This window comes from Protopterus annectens, chromosome 9.part0 (assembly GCF_019279795.1).
Source record: "Protopterus annectens isolate FY-2018-M chromosome 9.part0, PAN1.0, whole genome shotgun sequence".
Classification (NCBI taxonomy): Eukaryota; Metazoa; Chordata; order Ceratodontiformes; family Protopteridae; genus Protopterus; species Protopterus annectens.
The window spans coordinates 1,609,026,917-1,609,047,875 of NC_056743.1; the positions used below are offsets into that span (position 1 = coordinate 1,609,026,917).

The 20,959-nt window shown below is 42.3% G+C and overlaps 1 protein-coding gene across 1 annotated transcript in view; it reads left to right on the forward strand.

Annotated features, from left to right (window-relative positions):
• The window catches only part of TECR (trans-2,3-enoyl-CoA reductase), a 722,978-nt gene that overhangs the window by 579,678 nt on the left and 122,341 nt on the right, over positions 1-20,959 (forward strand). Inside the window, exon 9 of the mRNA XM_044084549.1 lies at positions 7,672-7,729. Coding sequence (XP_043940484.1) covers positions 7,672-7,729 — 58 coding nt within the window. The remainder of the gene's footprint in view (positions 1-7,671; positions 7,730-20,959) is intronic.

Below are 20,959 nucleotides of genomic sequence, written 5' to 3' on the forward strand. Positions count from 1 at the left end.
CATTCCTTATGTGTGGGCATCAGTTCTGACCTCTAAACCGAGCCGGCCATCTTCCAAGCTCGTGTCAGCTACAAACTCTCGAGCTAAAACCCTTACCCAGAATTCCCCTCTCCATGTTACCTCAGATTTCGTTTGCCACATCGCCATTACAGCTCCGTTGTTCTCAGTGCAGACCACCTCCGTGGTGGGCACCGAGTTTGCTCCATCCTTGGATAGACCTGACTCTCCCTCAGCCATGTCTGTGAAATCCGCTAGAAGGCTGTCTGAACATGTGTTGCGTCTTGTGGATCAAGTGCTTTTGGCCAGAGGTATTCCACCCCCCAGGACCTATCCTTCCTCGGGAGGAGATCACTCTTTACCAAAGACCCCTACTTATTCTCCTCCCTCATTGCCTTTGAAGCCTCTTGATATAGCACAATCTTCCCCCACTACGGTTCCCTTTATGGACCTCACTAAGGAGCCGCAGTTGCCTTTGTGGCAGGAGAGTCTTGTCATGGCCCAGGATGTCAGTTCACAGCCATTCAGGGACTCCGAGTCGGCAGGCTGAGCCACACAGGCGAGGGGTGACCCCTGCCCTGGGTCCCCATCCCTCTTCAGGTGGACCGGCATTCCAGCTTATGGAGAAGGCTCTGGCGTCGGTTGGCGGTCCTGTGCTATCACTCTCCCCACCCTCCTCTGGACTGCAATGTATACAGAAGACCCCTTTTGAGCTGTCTTCCCCAGCTTCTCCCTCTGAGGAAGATCATCAAAAGAGCTTGTGCAAGAGGAAGCACATGGACTCCACAGAGGAGTCCCTTACTGAAGACACAGACTTTGGTGATGGGGGAGGATCCCCTCGATCACCCTCTGAGGTATCCTTTGGTGATATCCTTGAAATCCGTAAAAAGAGAGGTGACTGGCAGCCTTCCAACCCGACCTCCGAAGAGTCTATGTTTCTGCAGGCCTTTCATGCCTGGCCCCCTACCTCCTGGGTTACTCCACCTGCCAACGAACTTGTCCTGCTAGTCGTGCAGCATGCTTGGAAGACTCCTGACACCATTGAGGCCATTCCCTGGAGGCTGGATAAAACTTTGTCCCCTCCAGCTAGTGATCCCCATTGGTCCAAAGGTCTTCCTGTAGATGCTTTGGTGGTGGCGGCCACAACTAAAAAGGACCTGGTGGAATAAGAAAGCCAGACTGTCCATCCGCCCAACAAAGAGTCCCGGGCTCTGGACAGAATAGGGAAGTGTACTTTTGCATCAGCAACCTTTGCAGTCAGGTCCCTGAGCTATATGGCACATTTTATTAGCCTTCAAAGAGACTTAATTTCTGAGCTCTCTGAAACTTTGGCTGGAGCTGTGTCTGATGAGGTCTGTGACAGTGGCCTCTCAGCTAGCTAACATCGAATCGATATCTAACTCCTCCATGTGCCTGATATCTCGCGCATTAAAAGGAACAGCTAGAGTGGCAGGTTCAGGCATTGTTTTGAGACTACATGCCTGGATGCCCTTGTGTAATTTCACGGAACCCTTCAAGGCTTCCTTTCTCAATGCTCCCAGCGAAGCCTCGTTGTCGTTTGGACCCAAGGTTTAAAAGCACACTGGCCAGATGTGAACAGGACGGTAAGACCCTTTCTGCTGTGGGTGTCCATTATTCTTCCCCTCAATGGGCTTTCTCCAGAAACCGGAAGACTGGGAAGATATGGCACAAAAAGTCTCAAGGTTCTTTCCGTGACACACAGGCCGAGTTCTCCTTTAGAGGCAGAGGGGGAAATTCTCAGTGAAGACACCCCTTTTGGGGCACAGGGGGTCTGCATAACCAGGGTTCCATGGATTCTTTCCCTGGCCAGTCCTACCAGCGCTCCTGAAGAGCGGCCCAACTGCTTTCCTCTGAAAGTGGTTGGGTGTCGTTTCTCTTTGTACCCTTCTGCCTGACTAACCATTAACACTGATTCTTGGGTACAAAGGATAATAACCAGAGGTTATCATATCCCCTTCAGTCTTTGTCCCGGTCCCTCAACAAGCTTACCTGACATTCCACCCAGTTAAAGGGAAGAAGCAGCATTAGAGATTTCAAAGCTGCTAAGAAAAAGAGTCATCCCAATAGTCCCTCCAGACCAGATAGGACCCGGATTCTACTCTACTATTTTTGGTGCCAAAGAAAACCGGGGACTGGAGACCAATTTTGGATCTCAGTGTATTGAACAAGTTTGTAAAAGTGCAGAAATTCCGGATGGTCACAATACAGTCTGGATGTGCTCGATAGATCTTCAAGATGCGTACTACCACATAAAAGTTGACAGACTATCAAGAAGATCCCTTTGCTTCTGTGCGGGAGCCAGTCATTACCAGTTCAGACTACTGCTCTTCGGATTCTCTACAGCCCCTAGAGTGTTCACAGAGTGTGTGGCAGTCGTCACAGCTCACTTGCAACTACAAGGATTCCAGGTGTTTCCATACCTAGATGATTGGCTCATCTCCACCCCCAGCAGACATCTATTGGAAGAAGCCCTGGCATAGTCTCTCCTCACTGCAAAAAGGCTAGGCATAACCATAAACTGGCAAAAATCCAAACTCACCCCATCTGAGTCCACAGAATTCATAGGGCTCATCTTGAATACAAAGAATTGCAGAGCATCCATTCCAGAGCACAGAAATCTAAGGATAAAGCAGCAACTGATTCCAATCCTTTCAATGTAGAAATCCACAGCTCATTCTGTTCTCCAGTTGTTGGGTTCCATAGCAGCCTCAATTACGATTGTCCCCCTGGTCAGGTTTCACATGAGGCTTCTACAGTGGCTACTGTTCACACAATGGTATCCCTTTCAGTACCCTCTTTCAGCCATTATTTGGGTAACTCACAGGTGCAAACAAGATCTAAATTGGTGGGTGGTGCACAGTCCGTCACAGTGGTCTCCCCCCCAGTAGCCAAAGGCTACAGTGGCCACGGACGCCTCCCTGATGGGGTGGGGGGCTATTTCAGGGACAGACAGTCCAAGGTACTTGGTCCGAAATGGAGGCCTATCTGCATATACATGTTCTAGAGCTGAGGGCGGTGCTTCTAGTGTTGCAAGCATTCCATCCCCTGCTGCCGTCTGGGACTATTGCGATACAATCAGACAACATGGTGGTGGTCTGGTACATCAACAAACAAGGTGGAACCAAATCTTACTGACTCTGTCGAGAGGCCATGGGGATATGGCAATGGGCAATGGCTACCAACCGCTTTCTTCTAGCAATGCACATTCCCGGGAGTTCCAACGTGATAGCAGACAGACTCAGCAGGTGTATTCTACACCCTCATGAGTGGTCCCCGAATCCCTTCATAGCGGCTGAGATCTTCAACCACTGAGGTCTTCCTTGCTGCGACCTCTTTGTGTCCCCGACCAACTACAAGTGCAGCAACTATTTCACCCTGATTCCCCCTCCGAGACAGTCACCCAGGGACGCTGTAGTCCACGATTGGCCCTCGGGTCTGCTTTATGCATTTCCACCTCTCCCCCTTATTCCCCAGTTTCTCAAGAAAGCCCACCGGTTGAAGAGCAAAGTAATCCTCATAGCACCATATTGGCCTTGTCAGATTTGGTTTTCCTTCCTTTGGCCTCACCTGCTAGATCAACTGTGGATTCTCCATCCAACCCCGGGGTTGATTTCCCATCCACAGAATCTGATTCACCCCAACCTGAACAGCCAGAAGCTCACAGCTTGGCTCCTCCATTTCCTTTGATTGCCAGGCAGAATGATCTTTCTTTGCCAGTACGTGACATTCTTATTGCATCTCATAAGTCTTCCACCAGAATTACATATCTCAGCAAGTGGAAAAGATTTACTTTTTGTCTGAAAGAAAAACAAATAGATCCTTTTTCAGCACCATTGTCGATAGTACTGGAATATTTGTCTACCCTATTTCAGTCCAGTCTATCTGCATCTACCATTAGAGTTCATTTGGCTGTAATATCTAATTTTCATGATGTTGCCCAAGACTCTTCTCTTATGTCACACAAGTTATGCAAGACCTTCATAAAAGGCGTGAATCATCTAAGACCCCCTTTTAGAGAACCTTCTCAACCATGGGACCTGTCTTTAGTCCTACAATGCCACCTTTCAAACCAGCTTCTTCTTGCAACCTCAAATATTTGTCATGGAAAACCTTGTTTTTGGTTGCCATTACTTCTGCCAGACGTATCTCTGAGCTTCAAGCCTTATGCATCAAGAGACCATATTTGATTTTTCATAGAGATAGTGTCATTGAAAACTAATCCTTCCTTTCTGCCAAAAGTGATCTCTGAAATGGCCATTAATCAAACCATTGAATTGCCAGTTTTCTTTCCAATCATTCAAACAAAGGAGAGTATTGCCTGCATACCTTAGATAGTCAAAGTTTTCTTCTACATGAACAGGACTAAGGCTTCTCGTAAATCAGACCAGTTATTTTTGGCCTACTCTGGACCTAGATTAGGATGTGCTGTTGCAAAGGTTACATTGGCTAAATGGTTAAAAGACTGTGTGACCTTCATTTATAGACAACATAATGTTCCATTACCTACTACCATAAAGGTTCATTCTACAAGGTCGGTGGCAACTTCTGCTGCCTCCCATGCCAAAGCCTCTTTACATGACATTTGTGCAGCTGCAACTTGGGCTACTCCTCATACTTTCATCAATCATTACAAATTGGATTTGGCCTCGAGGGGAAGAGCATGGTTTGGTTCTATGGTGCTCAGGAATGTCCTTCCATGAGAGCCTCCTAAGAATAAAGGTAGCTGGGGACTCCATCCCACACGTAAGGAATGAACGAGGATTAACAATATCAGATAAAGAAGTTATGTCTTACCATAACGTTCCATCTGTATTGTTGATCCTCGTTCAGTCATTATGATCTTCCCTCCTTCCCCCCCCTGTGGCTTCTAGTGGATCTCACAATCCAGTTCTTTTAGGTCATTTGACCAGAGGTAGCCTCTACCTTCTTTTGACTTGAAAACTCAAGCTGAGGTAACAGGGAGAGGGAAATTCTGGGTAAGAGTTTTAGCTCGAGAGTTTGTAGCTGACGCGAGCTTGGAAGATGGCCGGCTCGGTTCCGAGGTCAGAACCGATACCCATCAATAAGGCTTGAACTAGGATCAACAATACAGATGGAACGTTATGGTAAGACATAACTTCTTATTTTAATAGTAGCTAGCTTGTTCTCGTTGTGAACTAATCATTTCTTAATAGCTTCTAAACCAGTGTCATTATAAAGTTTGACCTAGTTCTTGATAAATGTTATCTTCTCAGGAAACATCATTTGGAAACTTGTACACTCTCAGACCTTTCAGAACTTGCTGTAACTCTAGACACCTATGCAAATAAAAATGATCATATTCTAAGGTTTTATACCAAAAACATTTTTTTCTCTAAATCAAATTCCCTAGATTTGCAGTTTGTAGTGGTGTCATTGGTGGAATTTGTTCCAGACGATGTAGTAGTAAATCCAGACTGACAAAAGTATTAACTTCAGAACTTTGTACAAATTCAAAAGAGAATTATTGCCACTAACATTTGGACCACCAGTAATAGTCTGCCTGCTAGAAACAGTTGAATTTCCTGGTGAAAACGTTGCAACTCCACAATCACTCGACTGTGCTCCTAGACTGAATGAGATGATAAACATTAAATGTTTACTTAAATTAAAAGCTTTCTAATTTTTCATATTAGATGTATTTTATATTAGAAGTTAAACTCAGTAGTTTTTATTATGGCACACCGACAGACAAGTTTTAATATGTTTATTTTTGCCATAGTGATTTTTTTAAAGTGAGGTAAATTAAGAACGGACGTTAAGGTATTGTAATTGAAATTGCATAATTTGATAGGACAAATTAAAATTTGGCAGGTCATTGTTTACATTTTTTGTTTTATAAAAGTGTACACTTATGTATACATTATTTTCTGAAGAAGTTCCATTATAAATTAATAAAAGAGGAACGAAAGAGCTAAATGTCCTATTACGTTTCTTGACTGGTGGTGGCAGTTCAAATGGGTTTTTTTGTGGTGCTCCAGTTAAAGTGTAGTCCAGCAAGGCAGCAACATCCTTTGGCAGCCTCTTTCAAAGGGATGTTTTAATGAGAGAGCTCTATGTTGAGGCAACTTATTCTTCAATTAATGCTTTTACCCTGCATTACAAACTGAACTGTCAGTTTTATGGACAGAGGTGGCTTTAGAGTGGCATTTTTTCATGGGAATGTCAGATATAGCTTCATCCCATTTATAGATAATACGGTTGACCATTTTACCCATTTGTTATGTAGTGTAAAGCAGTGGAAATAATACCGTTTTAAGGTATATATCATAACACTAGATACTTGACTTCATTCCTTCCAGTCCGAGTGTTTCCACTCACCTTTCTCCTAGGTTTCTGATTTTATTGTATGTTGTATGTTTTTGTTAGTGCTGTGTTGAGTTGTTTGCTGATTTTACTTTTTGGATGTTGCAATGACTAAACAAGTCTATCAGGTCTTGTGTATATTGGGGATAAGAATGGAAGTAGATATAGAAGTACAGGATGCAGTTTTAGCAGTAGTTATAGCATAACATAGACATTTTCTGTAGCAGTTTTTATATGTGCCTTAATTAGGCATGATTGCATAAGATGGCCTGTGTGTCATGCTAATATATTGGAACAGAGATGGGATCATAATAATGTTTTCGACATATAAGAAAACTGGGCTTTAGTACTAAGGACAGTCGCTTCATAGTACTGTAACGGGTCTGTCACTGCAAGCTTAACTAACTGACCTTGAATCCTTCTGGATGTCATGATCAAGAAAACCTGAAATATTCTATAGCCAGTGTAGCACCCTTTCAAGTGCAATAACTGTTTTGTATCTGGGAGAGATGGAAATGTGGTCAAATATCTACTGTTATGGTGAGTACGCTTACACAACTGTATATTTTGTCATATGCTTGTTTCCAAGCTGCTGCCTTTGCCTATATTTGGATTTGTGCTGGCAACATTGCAGTTACATCAACTCCTTCTGCTTGGACTTGAGTTTACTAGAAACCAAATGTGTAAAAACTGTTGATACAAGGTAGCTGAGGTGACAGATTTTTGTTCTGTTTTCAGTGTTCTGAAGCAGGTTCTTTGCCTGCCAAGCATCAGATTATGCTGCTGTCAGGTTTCACAGGCATTCATCTAATGTTCTTTTGAAGTGTAAATATTATTTTGTACTCTACAATGTTGCCATGAAATAAATTTCTGTACTTCATGAACTGTAGTGCATGCCAGCTGTTTTACCATCCCAGTTTACTCTGGTCTGTATTTAAACAACGAAAGTTCAGAATTTTGAAAGCTCACATAAGTGGAAATTCAAGAACTCAGAATCTCTATTGTGGGGGGGGGGCTGTGCTAAATATATATTCCAACTCCAAGATCGCACTACAGTTAGGAAAAGGCAAATATTCCGATCCTCACTGTACTGCAATCAAAAAATAACATTGAGTTCCTGAATTTCCGCTCATGTGAGCATTCGAAATTCTGAACTTTCGTCATTTTAATATAGACTCGTTTACTCCACTGTACATAATCTGATGTGGGGCTGCCAGTAAAAAAATGCATCAGGCTTTCCTCTTGTCCATGATTTGACCACAATACAAAACTTTAAGTGCAATGCTTTACTGTTGACAGCAATTATGATTTTTTTTCCTTTGTTTGTAGTTCTGTCAGATTGGAAACTTCTCCATTCATATTGCCCTTCGAAACCTACGTCCACCAGGTAAGATTTTTTTTTTATGAATTACCTAGCTTTAAAAATGTGATATACTGACTGAGTCCAGTCAAAGCTCAGTCCAGCAACTGCTTTATCAACCTTTTTCCCTGTATTAGTGAAAGTGTTTGAACAGAAATAGATATGACTGAAGCCATGTATTTATGGAAATGTTTTAATAGAAGTAGCCATGAACAGTCACACACAGACTTGTGCGGTGCACTATATAATCCCAGATTTTAGTCATCAGGCTATGCTGCAGTAAAAGACAATTATCCATTTTGCCAGAAGACTGGTTGTGACGATATGAGGTATTGCCATCTGTGCCAGGGAGAACAGAGCGGTGCATATGTAACATATGCCAGTATAGTTAGCTGGAGTTTTGTAAATAATTTTGTGTCATTTGACTGTCACACTGATTTGTACAGATGTTTGTGTTAAAATGTATCAACAGTGTTGTTATAACTGATTAAATTTTTATTTTTTTTATTTATTTTTTATTTAACATTTGTTGACCGTGAATGTCCGACTAGGTTCCACAGAGCCTGTTTTCAGTGGAGGCCCGGGGAGAAATGCTCCAGATGCATGTCTTTGGAAAGTGGGAGGAAACCGGAGTACCCGGAGGAAACCCACGCGAACACAGGGAGAACATGCAAACTCCACACAGAAGGCACCCCAGCCAAGAATCGAACCGGAGAACCTCTTGCTGTGAGGCGACAATGTTAACCACTGCACCACTGTGCCGCCCAAATGTATATGTTTAAACAGAGAATTCTGGAAGGTAAGAGTAGAAGTTTTTGAAATTGTTCTATAGCTTTCGGATACTGAAACAGATCTTAGCAAAGCTCTGAGTGTGTATTGTACCAGAGCCAGGTGATCAAATGTGATGTCATTCTATAACCAGCACTGAGAGGATGGAACTGTCACAGCAGTTAATTTTGTTTTGTTTTTTTTTCTTTGGAACCTGATATAAAAGATCTGTCAGTTATCAGTTCAGTCCAGTCCGGTTCAGTTTGATAGAACCTGATCACCTTGCCTTGAGGAAGTAAGCATCTCAACATCCTATCTTACCTTGCTGTATTAATAAAGTTAGCTAGGGAACAGTTATTCTTTAGACATTCAGGAAATACAGTGAGATTAGTTGAGTATTGTTTTTCTGCATCTGTGCGAATCTCTCCAACTATGTTGTTTTTATTTTTCCTGTGATTGAAACTCTGGTGTGTATTGTACTTAAATATTTAGTATTCTCATGTTTTCTTTTTTTATTCTTAAATATTTTTATACCTTTTCATTGTAGCTGGTCTTTTAGAGAATACTTTTAATATCTTGAGAGTACTTGTGCTTATTTTAGTGACCCTTGGCCACTCCGAAAAGACTTGCTGCTTTGGTTAGACTTTACCATTTATATTAGTATTGTTTTACTTAGTATAATTAGATACCATTGTAAGGGCCTTATTGTGGTTGACTGGTGGCAGTGTGGTTATCATATAATCTGGGCAGAGTGGGTACAACTGGTAAATCTGTACCAGCCTTTCCCCAAGTGTGTGTGTGTGTGTGTGTGTGTGTGTGTGTGTGTGTGTGTGTGTGTGAGTGTGTGTGTGTGTGTGTGTGTGTGTGTGTGTGTGTGTGTGTGAAAATCAAATACCCAGGTGTGGGCGTGTCAGCTACTTGGAACTGGGACACAGTGTTTCAAAGTGAGTCTTGTTTAGGATCTGGCGAGACAAAGAGTCCAGTCCCAGGTCTGGAGCATGTTGCCTGCGTGATCTTGGAAGGAAATTGTGCTTGATGCAGAGAGCTGCATCTGAAAATACTGTGTAAATCCATTCCTGTTTTTACTGACTCTCTCTCACCAGTGTCAATGATTACGATTGAGGTGATTACTGGCCCAGAGTAGACAGACCATCACACAGGTAATACTGTAGGAGGAAATTTGGATAGTCATGTCTGTAGAGACATCATTGTTTTAGAGCTTCCGCTTATCCTGAGACAGTTGCTTTAGATTCTCATATGAATTTTACCACCCTAAAACCAGTTCCATTTTTTGTTCCTTTTCTTTACACTTTAAAACTAAAAATGTGTATGCATGAACAGCATACATGGATGAGAAGTAACAAATACTCAGAACAATTGAAAAAAGTAAAAGTCAAATTGCCTTCACTGCTGTTTGCCAGACATTAGAAATTAACTGTGAGCTCCTGTCCTGTGAGCACTTTTATGCTGACCAGTCCATCTTGATTAAGCCCTTTCTCTCCTGAATATTACTTTGTGGCAAACATAGAAAATGGCTTTATTGATTCACTTGTTACAGCTTTTTGTATATGTTCCTCCCCATTTTTTTTAGCTTCTCTCTCTTTCCATCTTTCAATGCATCCTCGTCACCAGCACTAGCTGGAGGATGGAATTCATTCTCTGCTCTGCATCTTAATACAGATCATTAATCACATTAATGAAAACTGGCCTAGCCTGCATTCTATGCACATTTGGGTTAATGGTATATTTAGGTATACAGTCACAGGTTATTTCCCACTGACAATACTTTCCAGAACGTAACCTAGCAGTCATCCCAGGAACTTTGATGATATAATGGTAATATAGGGGTTAACACACAGCCTGCTTGCTAAAGGACTGATATCTGACACCATTCTGAAGAGGATTTCTTCATAGTATCATCACGTGTTGCATCTGTCTCAATCAGAGTTCATAGTTTTCCTTGCCAGACCATACCTGGCTTCCTCTCAGCCAGCCCTTTGTCATGCTTTCACTTGCAATTTATTTTGAAAGTTTTTTTCTTACCTGATAAATCTGAGTGAATTAGTTTTAAGTGCAAGTTGAAGCAAGTGGCTAGGGCCAAGTGGGTTTTGGCAGTGCATGCTTTGATTATAGTTTCACAGATAACATTCCTGGTCAGAGTTGGCCTAACAGCATCCTGTTAAAAGTGTGCATGGTCACAATGGTGCCTCTTCCTCAGGTTTTGCTTTTCTTCCTTAATGCTTCTTGATGATATTGATTGTTAGCTTTATGTCGGATACACAGAGGGGAAGCTCTTCTTCCTCTTACATCATTGACACCATTGGCCATATAGACTAAGGAGTTAGAAAATGGGCAGCTATGATATGATGAACTGTTTTCATTTATCGTTTCGCGTCTTGAAACCCTATCCTTTGAGAGATCCACAGGGCAATGGCTACCTTAGACTAATGAGAACACCCCTATTGTTTTCAAAGTAAGCTGTCAAGTACTTGTTTACAGCAAAAACAAAAGTCTTGAGCCCCCACCTTCTTTAGAGCTAGTTTTATAGGGTACTATTTATGCATCCTAATTTATATTTTATTTTTAATTGTATATCAGCAGCCTGTGCTAAAAATTCCATCACCATTCAAAAACTAGAAAGCAAAATATGTAGATTTATTACACATTCCCGAAGAAAAGAACACCACAGTTTTAACACTAAAAAAGGAAACTCGTTCCCGGTTAGCCAATGATCAGACCTGTTCATAAGATCAGATTGTTCAAACTCCTACATGAACATATTTTTCCTCTTTTAACTTCAAAACTAGTAAGGCGCACCCCTAAATACAACCTAAGAAACCTTAACCACTCAGGTCCATAAACACAAATCCCCCACTCCAAACTACTTATCTCTGAATATTCATTCTAAATTCTTGGGCCCACCTGAAATTAAAGACTCATCCTGTTATGTACTAAAATCACATTTAATCAGTCAAGCAAAATGCACCTGTTATTCCTCAGGTTACATCACTTAAGTCTACTTTAACTGCTCTCCACTCTAACTCAACCACTAAGATCCTTTGCTCCTTTTCACATCTCTGCCTTTTTACTCTTTGGTTTGGATGTTAGTTTGGATATTTTGCAGACACCTTAGTGGTTATAGACATCAGCTGGGTTATAGACCCTGTGTTTCTACAGTATAGTCAAACATTCCGCTTATGCTGTGCTGACAAGGTCATAAGAAGGCTGAAACATGCATGCCTAGAGCTAGTGGGGTTTGGCTTTATTGGCCTGAATGTATCCACAAAGACTTAAAAAGAAAAAGTAAAAAATCATGGACATTCATAAGCCATATTGCTGGAACACTTGGTCTGTAAGGGTCATTTGCATATATCCCATGGGCCTCTATTACAGGAAGGCTAAGGTATCATACAGTGAAAACTCTAGCTTTGGTATGTTTTTTCTTGTAGTTTTTACTAATTGTTTTTGTTTTACTCTGATTTTGCAGATATTCTGAAACGTGTGTACATACTCTAAATTCATACAACAGATGTACTATGTATCCAGAGCATTACTCTTACCATTGCACTGTTTTATTGTCACTTAAATGTTATTGTACTCTGGTCTATTTTATATGTCTGATCAGTTTTTGACCCTGACCTGAGACTAAAATTTATCAGACGAATTGCTCAGTATTCTACCCAACTAAACAAATTCAAATGAATAAATCACTTCTGCATGTCTGCCTTCTGATGTTTGGACTTCTTTATAGAAAAACTGAAAGGTGGATTGCTTTGTTGATGTTCTTCATTCCACATTGCTGCAGTCCTAACTATTGGGTAGTCCGCTGTCCAGTCGGCCCGAATACCAAAGTATATGGCTGACGTCGGTCAGGGCGCATTAGACTGACATCAGAACGTCAGGGTACTAATGCGCATGACCGACGTCATATCCTCAGTCTTTTTTGCCGCATGGTCCGATGCAGAAGCAATTTTGCGAGTGCAGGTTGGCGTTCTGAAAGTTTCTGAAGCCAGAGTTTCAGACCGAATCAAAGTTGGCTAAGTACCCGTTGGGAATATTTTGGTTTTTCTTGCCTCAGTATTTAACGGATGTCAGAAAAAGTGAATAACTGTATTTCTTGTGGGAAACAGATACCTCATAGGGATTACCATACTTTGTGTATACCTTGTTTAGGGCCTGAGCACGGCGTTGTTGGATGCCGCTCTTGTGCTAGATTTAACAAGCACTATTAAGAGAAGGTTAGACTGTGCCAGGTTAGTGTTTGGGAAGCGTTGTAATTATAAAATGCCGTCGGATGTTCCGGCGCGGCTTCGCTAAAAAGCGCAAGGACAAAACAGCAAAGCCTAGAGTGGAGGAACCGACAGTCCCAGGCGCCGGTTCTTTAGAGGGCTCAGTGGAGCGGAGGTTTTGCCAGGTGTTTCTTTGGAGTCTCAGGGAGAGACTTTACTGTTACAGGATGTATCCTCTCAGGAAGTAGGCCAGGCTGAGGGGGCTTCTCAGGTGGCTGTTCTTCCCTCTCTTCCTAAGGTGGTTAGAGCCTGGCCTTCAGTTTCCAAGGCTTCTTTGAGGGGCAGGCCAAGTTTAGCTTCTGTGGGGGTTTCTCCTAGTGCTTCAGGATCTTTGCCTAAGAAACATATGCTTAAAATGGCAGAGGATTTGATTACTATGATTAGGGGTTCTATGCCCACATCTGATAAGAGGCCTAGGGTGGAACCTGAGTTTGAGAGATTTGAGCAATGCTCGAGGCTTGAGTCTTCGGCTGAAGACTTGCAGGAGTACCCTCCTTATTCTGATTCTGATGTGGATGATTCTACTCCTTCTGCTTCTCCTCCTGAGGATTTTTCATTTTCAGAGACTCTGCATTCCATGAGGAGCATTTTAAATGGGAAGGTCAAGATTTCTCTGATTCAGGAAAAGGCTTAGGGAATTCTTATTTTACCCCAGCATAGGCCTTTAGCTATACCTCCTGTTTTGAATGTGGTGGAAGATGTTTTGCAGAGGCTTCCCTGAATCCTGGTTCTTTGCCTCCTGCCCCAGTTAAACCGGATAGGTATTATAGGGTGCCTGAAGCTCATAAGTATCTTTTTAAGAGTCCTAGGGCAGACCCGAAACTGTCTCTCAGGGGCCTCAAGGTGTGAAGGCCTCAGTTGTTAAAAATCCTGTCCCTCCTGATAAAGAGGCAAGGGCTTTGGATAGATGGGGAAAGAAAGTGTATACTTCTTCCACTTTAGCCATGAGGGCGTTGAATTGTCAGTTTCACATGTTAAAATATCAGAATTATCTTCTTTCACAGTTGAAATCTAAGGTGGATGCTCTGGCGGAAGGTATTGAGTGTAAAGAGTTGCAGGATTTAGTTCATGTGTCTGAACAAGTGGGTAAACATTCCTTGCAATGTGGTTTTGATGCTGTGCAGGCCTCCTCCAGGGTGGCTGCCACTGGTTCTGTTCTTCGTAGGCACGCCTGGTTGAGAGATCAGAACTTAGCTGAGCATGTTAAGACAAGGATTTTGGATGCTCCTTTACAGTCTGATGTGTTGTTTGGTTCGCCTGTGGAAACAGTTTTAAAGAAGATGGAGGACAAGGCTAAGTCTATGCAAACTGTTAAGGATTTTTTGCAGGTGCAGCCTCCTAAGTTTAGTAGAAATTGGCTTGCTAAGGGATGGACTTATCCTGCTTATGATTCCCAGTCTAGGGGTAGGTCTAGGCGTGGTGAGGGCAGAGCTCAAGGTGCTTTTAGGCCTAGGGCAGGGAGTTCACCTGCTCAGTCTTCTGGTGAGGGCAGGGGTCAGTCCTTTCGTAAGCAGACCCAATGACCTGCCTTTTCAGCTGCCAGTACCTTCTCGCCTGGCGGCACCTCTAGGAGGAAGACTGTCTCTTTTCAAAGAAAATTGGGATTTAATTACCCAAGACAAATGGGTTCTGGATATCATTCACCACGGTTACAGGTTTTATTTCCATACCTTGCCTCCTTTCAAAGGCATGCCAGACATTCCTCCTCTACAAAGACAAGAGGCTCACAAGCAAATTTCTCAGTTACTCCAGATAGGGGCCATTCAGCGGTTCCTGTGCCAGAAAGGGGCCTAGGATTTTATTCTCGCCTGTTCCTAGTACCGAGAAGGGGAACACGTGGGAGACCAATTTTGGATTTATCTATCCTCAACATATCTGGACATTCCAAAGTTCAAAATGTTGACGTTACAACAGCTTTTACCTCTGCTGGGCAAGGATCACTGGATGGTAACTTTAGATCTCAAGGAAGCTTACCTTCATGTGCCTATAAGACTAAGTTGCAGAAAGTATCTGCGTTTTGAGCTGGAAATTCTCATTATCAGTTCTCTGCATTGCCCTTTGGCTTATCTACTGCCCAGAGTATTCACAAGGTTCTGGCTCCAGTGATAGCTTACTTCAGGCTAAAAGGAATTCAAATCTATCCTTACTTGGCCGGTTCCCTGATTCTGGCTCAAGAAAAGGAAGACCTTCTACAGCATTTGGAATATGTCATAGCAGTGCTAAGATGCCTAGGGTATTCTGTGAGCGAAATAAAGTCCAGTCTAGTACCCTCACAAGACATGTGCTTTCTGGGTGTGAGACTGAATACAGCAGCAGATGGCCTTTTTAACCCCGGACAAACAAAAGAATCTTTCCAGTTACTTCCATCAACTATCTCTTCAGTCTGGGCTGACTGCAAGGACAGTCCTTCAAGCCTTAGGGTTCATGGCATCTTGTATTCTGGTGCTTCCCAATGCCAAACTGCATATGAGGAAGCTACAATGGTATCTCAAAAATGTATGGACACAGCACTGCCAGGATTTGGACACTGTCATTCAAATAATACCTTGCATTCAAAAGGAATTTTTGTGGTGGGCTCAGGAATGTCACCTAAACAAGGGACTCTCTGTGACCCGACCAGAGGCGAGTCAAATTCTAACGACAGATGCCTCAGACATTGCTTGGGAGCTCATCTAAATGGTAAGTGGATACAAGACAAGTGGCCTGCCAGACTACAGCATCTACATATCAACATGAAGGAGATGTTAGCAGTCCAGTTTGCATTAATGGCTTTCAAAGAGTTACTTCTTCCAGGGCAGGTGTTGATTCTAACAGACAACACAACTGTCATGTGGTACATCAACAAACAAGGGGGAACACATTCTTACCCATTGTGCAGGCAAGCAATGATTTTATGGGAGACTGCGCTAAGCTTGCAACTAACTCTTCAGGCAAAGGTTTCTGCCGGGAGCACAGAACTCCTTAGCAGATGTGTTAAGCAGACAAATCATGGATCCCCACGAGTGGAAACTGGATCTTCATGTATTTCAAAAGTTGACAGTGTCCTGGGGAACTCAAGACATAGATCTGTTAAGCTTCTCCACTAAACCACCAGCTGCCAAGTTTTGCACAAAGAGGTTTCATCACACAGCTTGGAAAGTGGATGCTCTTTCTTTCAGTTGGAAAAATCTTCATGTGTATGCGTTTCCACCTCTGCCTCTTCTTCCAAAGGTGCTTCTAAAGGTCAGACAAGACAAGCCAAGGATGATTTTAATAGCTCCAGATTGGCCTCGGCAGCACTGGTACCCATTACTGAGGAGTCTGGTAAAGAAGCCTCCATGGCCTTTACCCTTGATTCCACATCTGTTGTCTCAGAAGGATGGTCGTCTGCTCAATGTCAAGCTTCACTCTCTTCATCTAACAGCCTGGCATATTCTGTTTTGAAAGACAGCAGGTCTCAACTTCCTCAACAAGTTTTAAATGTGATTATGGAAGCCAGAAGACCTAGTACAAGGAAAGTGTCATGAAAAATGGAAGAGATTTTTATTTTGGACTGCAGCAAAGAATTTGGAGATTTCAGAGCCTAATTTGAGTGTGGCTCTTCAATATCTTACTGAGTTATTGGACAAAGGTTTGTCTTTCTCTTCCATTAAGATTCATGCTGCAGCAATTTCAGCTCACTATGATTGTGACCCACCATTGTTTTCACATCCTTTGTTCAAGCAATTTCTTAGAGGGGCAAAGAATATAAGACCCCCACGTAGAGCTCCTACTCCTGCTTGGGATCTCAATTTTGTGTTGGAGAAACTTACTCTACAACCTTTTGAGCCTGCAGCTACTGCTGAACTGAAATACTTGTCATGGAAGACTGCTTTTTTGTTGGCCATTACTTCTGCAAGAAGGGTTTCTGAGTTACAGGCCCTTATGGCGGTTGAGCCTTTTTTGATTTTTCATAAGGATAGGGTATCATTACGTACTAATCCTTCCTTTATGCCTAAAGTGGTTTATGCATTAAGGTGGGGGGGGGGGGGCGAAGCCATAAAGGTTCTAATTGCTCTAAGGTCCATTTTAGAGTTTTTTTAGGATCATAGGATCATAGATTAGTACCAGGCTAACTGCCCTTGTGAGCCATTTTAAGCCTAGCCAATTAGCCCTTGTGAGACTCAAACCCTGCACCTTGTGTTTGCAAGGCAAACACCTTAACCATTAGGCCACCCTCCTAACCTAACAACCTTTATCATCCAGTGATTGTGTGAAGAAAATTATCATCAAAGGAAGAGATTTAGCCTTTACTCTTCCATTTATTTTTTTTCTTCTCCTTTTAACACATCCTAACTGACCAAGGTTACACTGTAATAAATGCAGTAGAAATTACTGCATTAAGCAGGGGGGGGGGGTCTGATAGGCACAAAGCCATGGGCTTCTAGATGCTCTGAAGTGCATTTGGAGTTTTAAATAACCTTTTTCATCCAGTGATTGCCTGAACAAAAAACATGATCAGAAAAAAAATGTATTCGCATCCTTCAACTTTATTTTCTGCATTCTTTCAGCACATTCCAACTGAACAAAACTACACTGTAATAACAAGATTAAGCTGGGGTCTGGGACTCGGGAGCTGTTATGCACTCAGAAGCCACAGGATTATAGATTTTCTGAGGTGCATTTTAAAGCTTTTTTCCCAACCTTTTGAAACAATAATGGCCTGAACAAAAACCATGCTTGTGGAAAAGAAATTCAATCCTACATTTTATTTCAAGAAAGAAAGAAATTGTGTTCCACTTTTATTCCTCAAAGCTAACAAACCACTATATTTTCTGTAGTCCTATCTCGCCTTCATCCTTGCATATGGGTTCAGAGCCAATCCTCGGCTCCGACTCAGCCTATTACAAAGCTCAAAAGTCTTTTAGTTGTCTCGTGGCTAGGTAGGTATCTCATAGTGCACTAGTACAATCCCCAGATCTTGTTTGCTGCGTCTACGAGTTCAGAAGTGCTTCTTGCTTGGCCATGGCTAAGTTCAAACTTTTTGTCTTTATTAAAACTTTACTGATTGTATAGCTAGTTATCTTATTATTAGATAGTGTTTAGTAGTGTTAGAAGTGGGGTTTTTTGCCCTTAAATTAGTTAGTATGTTGAGAACTTGTTGGCCATTGGCCCTTGTTGTTCTCCGTTTGGTATCCTACCCTTGGTTCCAGCTCCCCTTGTGGCTGTCTCTGAGCCGAGTTCCACTCCGGCACCTTTGGTGCCATACATGGTGTCTAGGAGCCAAAATATCACTGGTCTGCCCCGACAGGGAAACTTGGACCTGAACCTCTTCTGTTCCGAGTCTCTCTCTCGGTGCGTTGGCTAGGGTGAGCTCGGACCATGCATCCATCTCAGAGCCGGTCGCTCTGGAGCCGCTGACTACCTCCGTTTTCTCTGAACCGGGGTTGTCTTTGGAGCTGGAGAGATCTGCTTTTGAGATGATGAGGAGTGTGCTGTCTCGCTCATCAGCTCCACGCAAGGGTACAGACGCTCTTCCCCCTCAAGCACTGACCTCTGTCTCAGCACCTATTTTTTCTCTCTTGAGAGAGAGAGAGAGAGCAGAGACCCGTAGCCTCAGGAACCCCCATTGGGTGGCCCCCAGTCTTCCAAGACCTCCCCAGAGTACCCTTCTGAGGAGCCCCCTCGGAAGAGGACATGCAAGAGGAAGCATGTAGACTCCCCAGACGAGTCCATCACTTCAGACACTGACCTCGAGGAGTTAGAAGGGTCCCCAAAGTCATCCTCTGATGATGTCTCCTTTGTAGACATCTTAGAGATGCTTAAGCAGAGAGGGACTGGCCCACTGTCACCCCTTCTGATGAGGAGTCAGTGTACCTGAAGGCTTTTGGGTCTCAACCTTCAGCCTGTTGGGTGTCTCCACCTTTCGATGAACTCTTAGACCTGGTTAGTCGGAAGGTGTGGGAGACTCATGATGCTGTGGAGCCAGTTCCCAGAAGACCCAATAAATTCCTGTTTGCCCCAAAGAAAGATTTTTGTCCAAGGGCATGCCTGTAGATGTCATGCTGGTGGCGGGAGGCCACTAAGAAGGAGCTAGCTGGAGACTTCATCTGTCCATCTGCAGAATAAGGAGTATCGAACAATGGATAGATCACGGAAGCATATCTTTCATTAGCAGCTTTTACTCTCAGATCACTGGAACTATCTCACACATTTTACTAGGCTTCAAAGACTTTATTTATATGTCTGATCAGTTTTTGACCCTGACCTGAGACTAAAATTTATCAGACGAATTGCTCAGTATTCTACCCAACTAAACAAATTCAAATGAATAAATCACTTCTGCATGTCTGCCTTCTGATGTTTGGACTTCTTTATAGAAAAACTGAAAGGTGGATTGCTTTGTTGTTTTTGCATAACATTCAGCCAGTCAACTAATTTGTTTTGTTTTATTTTATTTATTTTGTACAGGCAAGTTCCCTTGGGCTACACAGGAGCGTTTTGACGCATAACTTTATTGTAGTCCTATGATAAAAGCAGACAAGTACTCCAAAATTTAGCATAATAATAATGCAGTGTGTTTACATGGAGACAGAGACAGATGGAATGGCACAAATGCAGCTACATGGAGAAAGACAGTTTGCATAATGGTTAAGATATTTGCCTTCGAAGAAGCAAAGTACAGGGTTTGATCCTAACCACCAGCCAATGCTTGTTTGGAGTTTGCATGTTTTTCCCAGAGTTGGCACCAGGTAATGTGACACCCTAGTTGGAACAGCTCCACGGTGCCCCCCTCCACCCCACCCCACCTAAGCCTGCTAACACTCCAGATTACTTTTCCCTTACCTTTTCTCAGTATGTCTTACTCTTCATTTTTTTTCCCTGCAGTTAATCGTTCATTCAGCCAACTTGTTCTAAGACTGCATTCTGATAATTGTGGAGGACACAAATGCATTAAGCTGAGGGGGGCGAAGCCATAAAGGTTCTAAATGCTCTAAGGTGCATTTTAGAGTTTTTTTAGGATCATAGGATCATAGATTAGTACCAGGATAACTGCCCTTGTGAGCCATTTTAAGCCTAGCCAATTATCCCTTGTGAGACTCAAACCCTGCACCTTGTGTTTGCAAGGCAAACACCTTAACCATTAGGCCACCCTCCTAACCCAACCTTTTAACAACCTTTATCATCCAGTGATTGTGTGAAGAAAATTATCATCAAAGGAAGAGATTTAGCCTTTACTCTTCCATTTATTTTTTTTTCTTCTCCTTTTAACACATCCTAACTTTATTTATTTTTATTTATTTATTTATTTTACATTTGTTGACCGGGCTAGTCCAGCTGGATTAATGTCCATTTTCAGTGGAGGCCCGGGGAGAAAAGCTCCAGAGGATTAAAACAGTTATTGGAAATACAATTGTATTATAGAAAGAGAAGAAATGTAAGTACAAATATTAAATATTTTAACTAATTAAGTGAGGTCATAGGTTAGAAGTAGCAAAACAATATAATAAGGTATCAAATCTGAGCACAAATTTTTTTTTTTTTTTTTTTTTTTTTGAGTTAAGTAATATTTACAACAAAGGGATAATAACTCAGTTGGAGTAAAAGATGAAAAGGAAGTGGTTGAAAGAGTTTATAACAAATATGAGGGTGTCTACAGGCTAGTCTGGGTTGGTACAAGAGCAAAGCCAGAATTTATTAAGGTGTGTGGAAAGTTGTTTCTTAAATAGTTGGAGAGTAGGCAAAGAGGACAAAGTGGATGGAAGATTGTTCCATATTTTGCCTATTGAGTTAGAGAAAAGGAATTGCCTGCTGAATTCATAATTTTGGTACTATTAACAAGTGACTTATCAGAGGAGCGTAGTTGTTTCAGGTTGATATAAGGAGTCAGGAGGTTGGAAAGAGCTGGTGTTTTAGAAGGTTGGTGTAGAATTTTGTATGCTATTAAGAGCTGTTGAAAGATGAGCTTGTTAGGGAGTTCCAGCCAGTGTAGTTGCTTTAGGTTTATACAGTGATGAGTTCTGAATTGGGAGGAGGTGGCAAAGCGGGCAATATTGTGGTAAGATGTAGTAAGTTTCTTAAGGTTACTTTTGGATAGATTAGTGTAAATAGATGAAGCATACAGAAGGGTAGAGAGAAGGTGTGTTTGGGCTAAGGTTATCCTAGCTTCAGGTGTGAGGAAGGGCTTTATTCTGTATAGGGATCCAATCTTTTTATTAACAGCTTTTATTGTAGTGTTGAT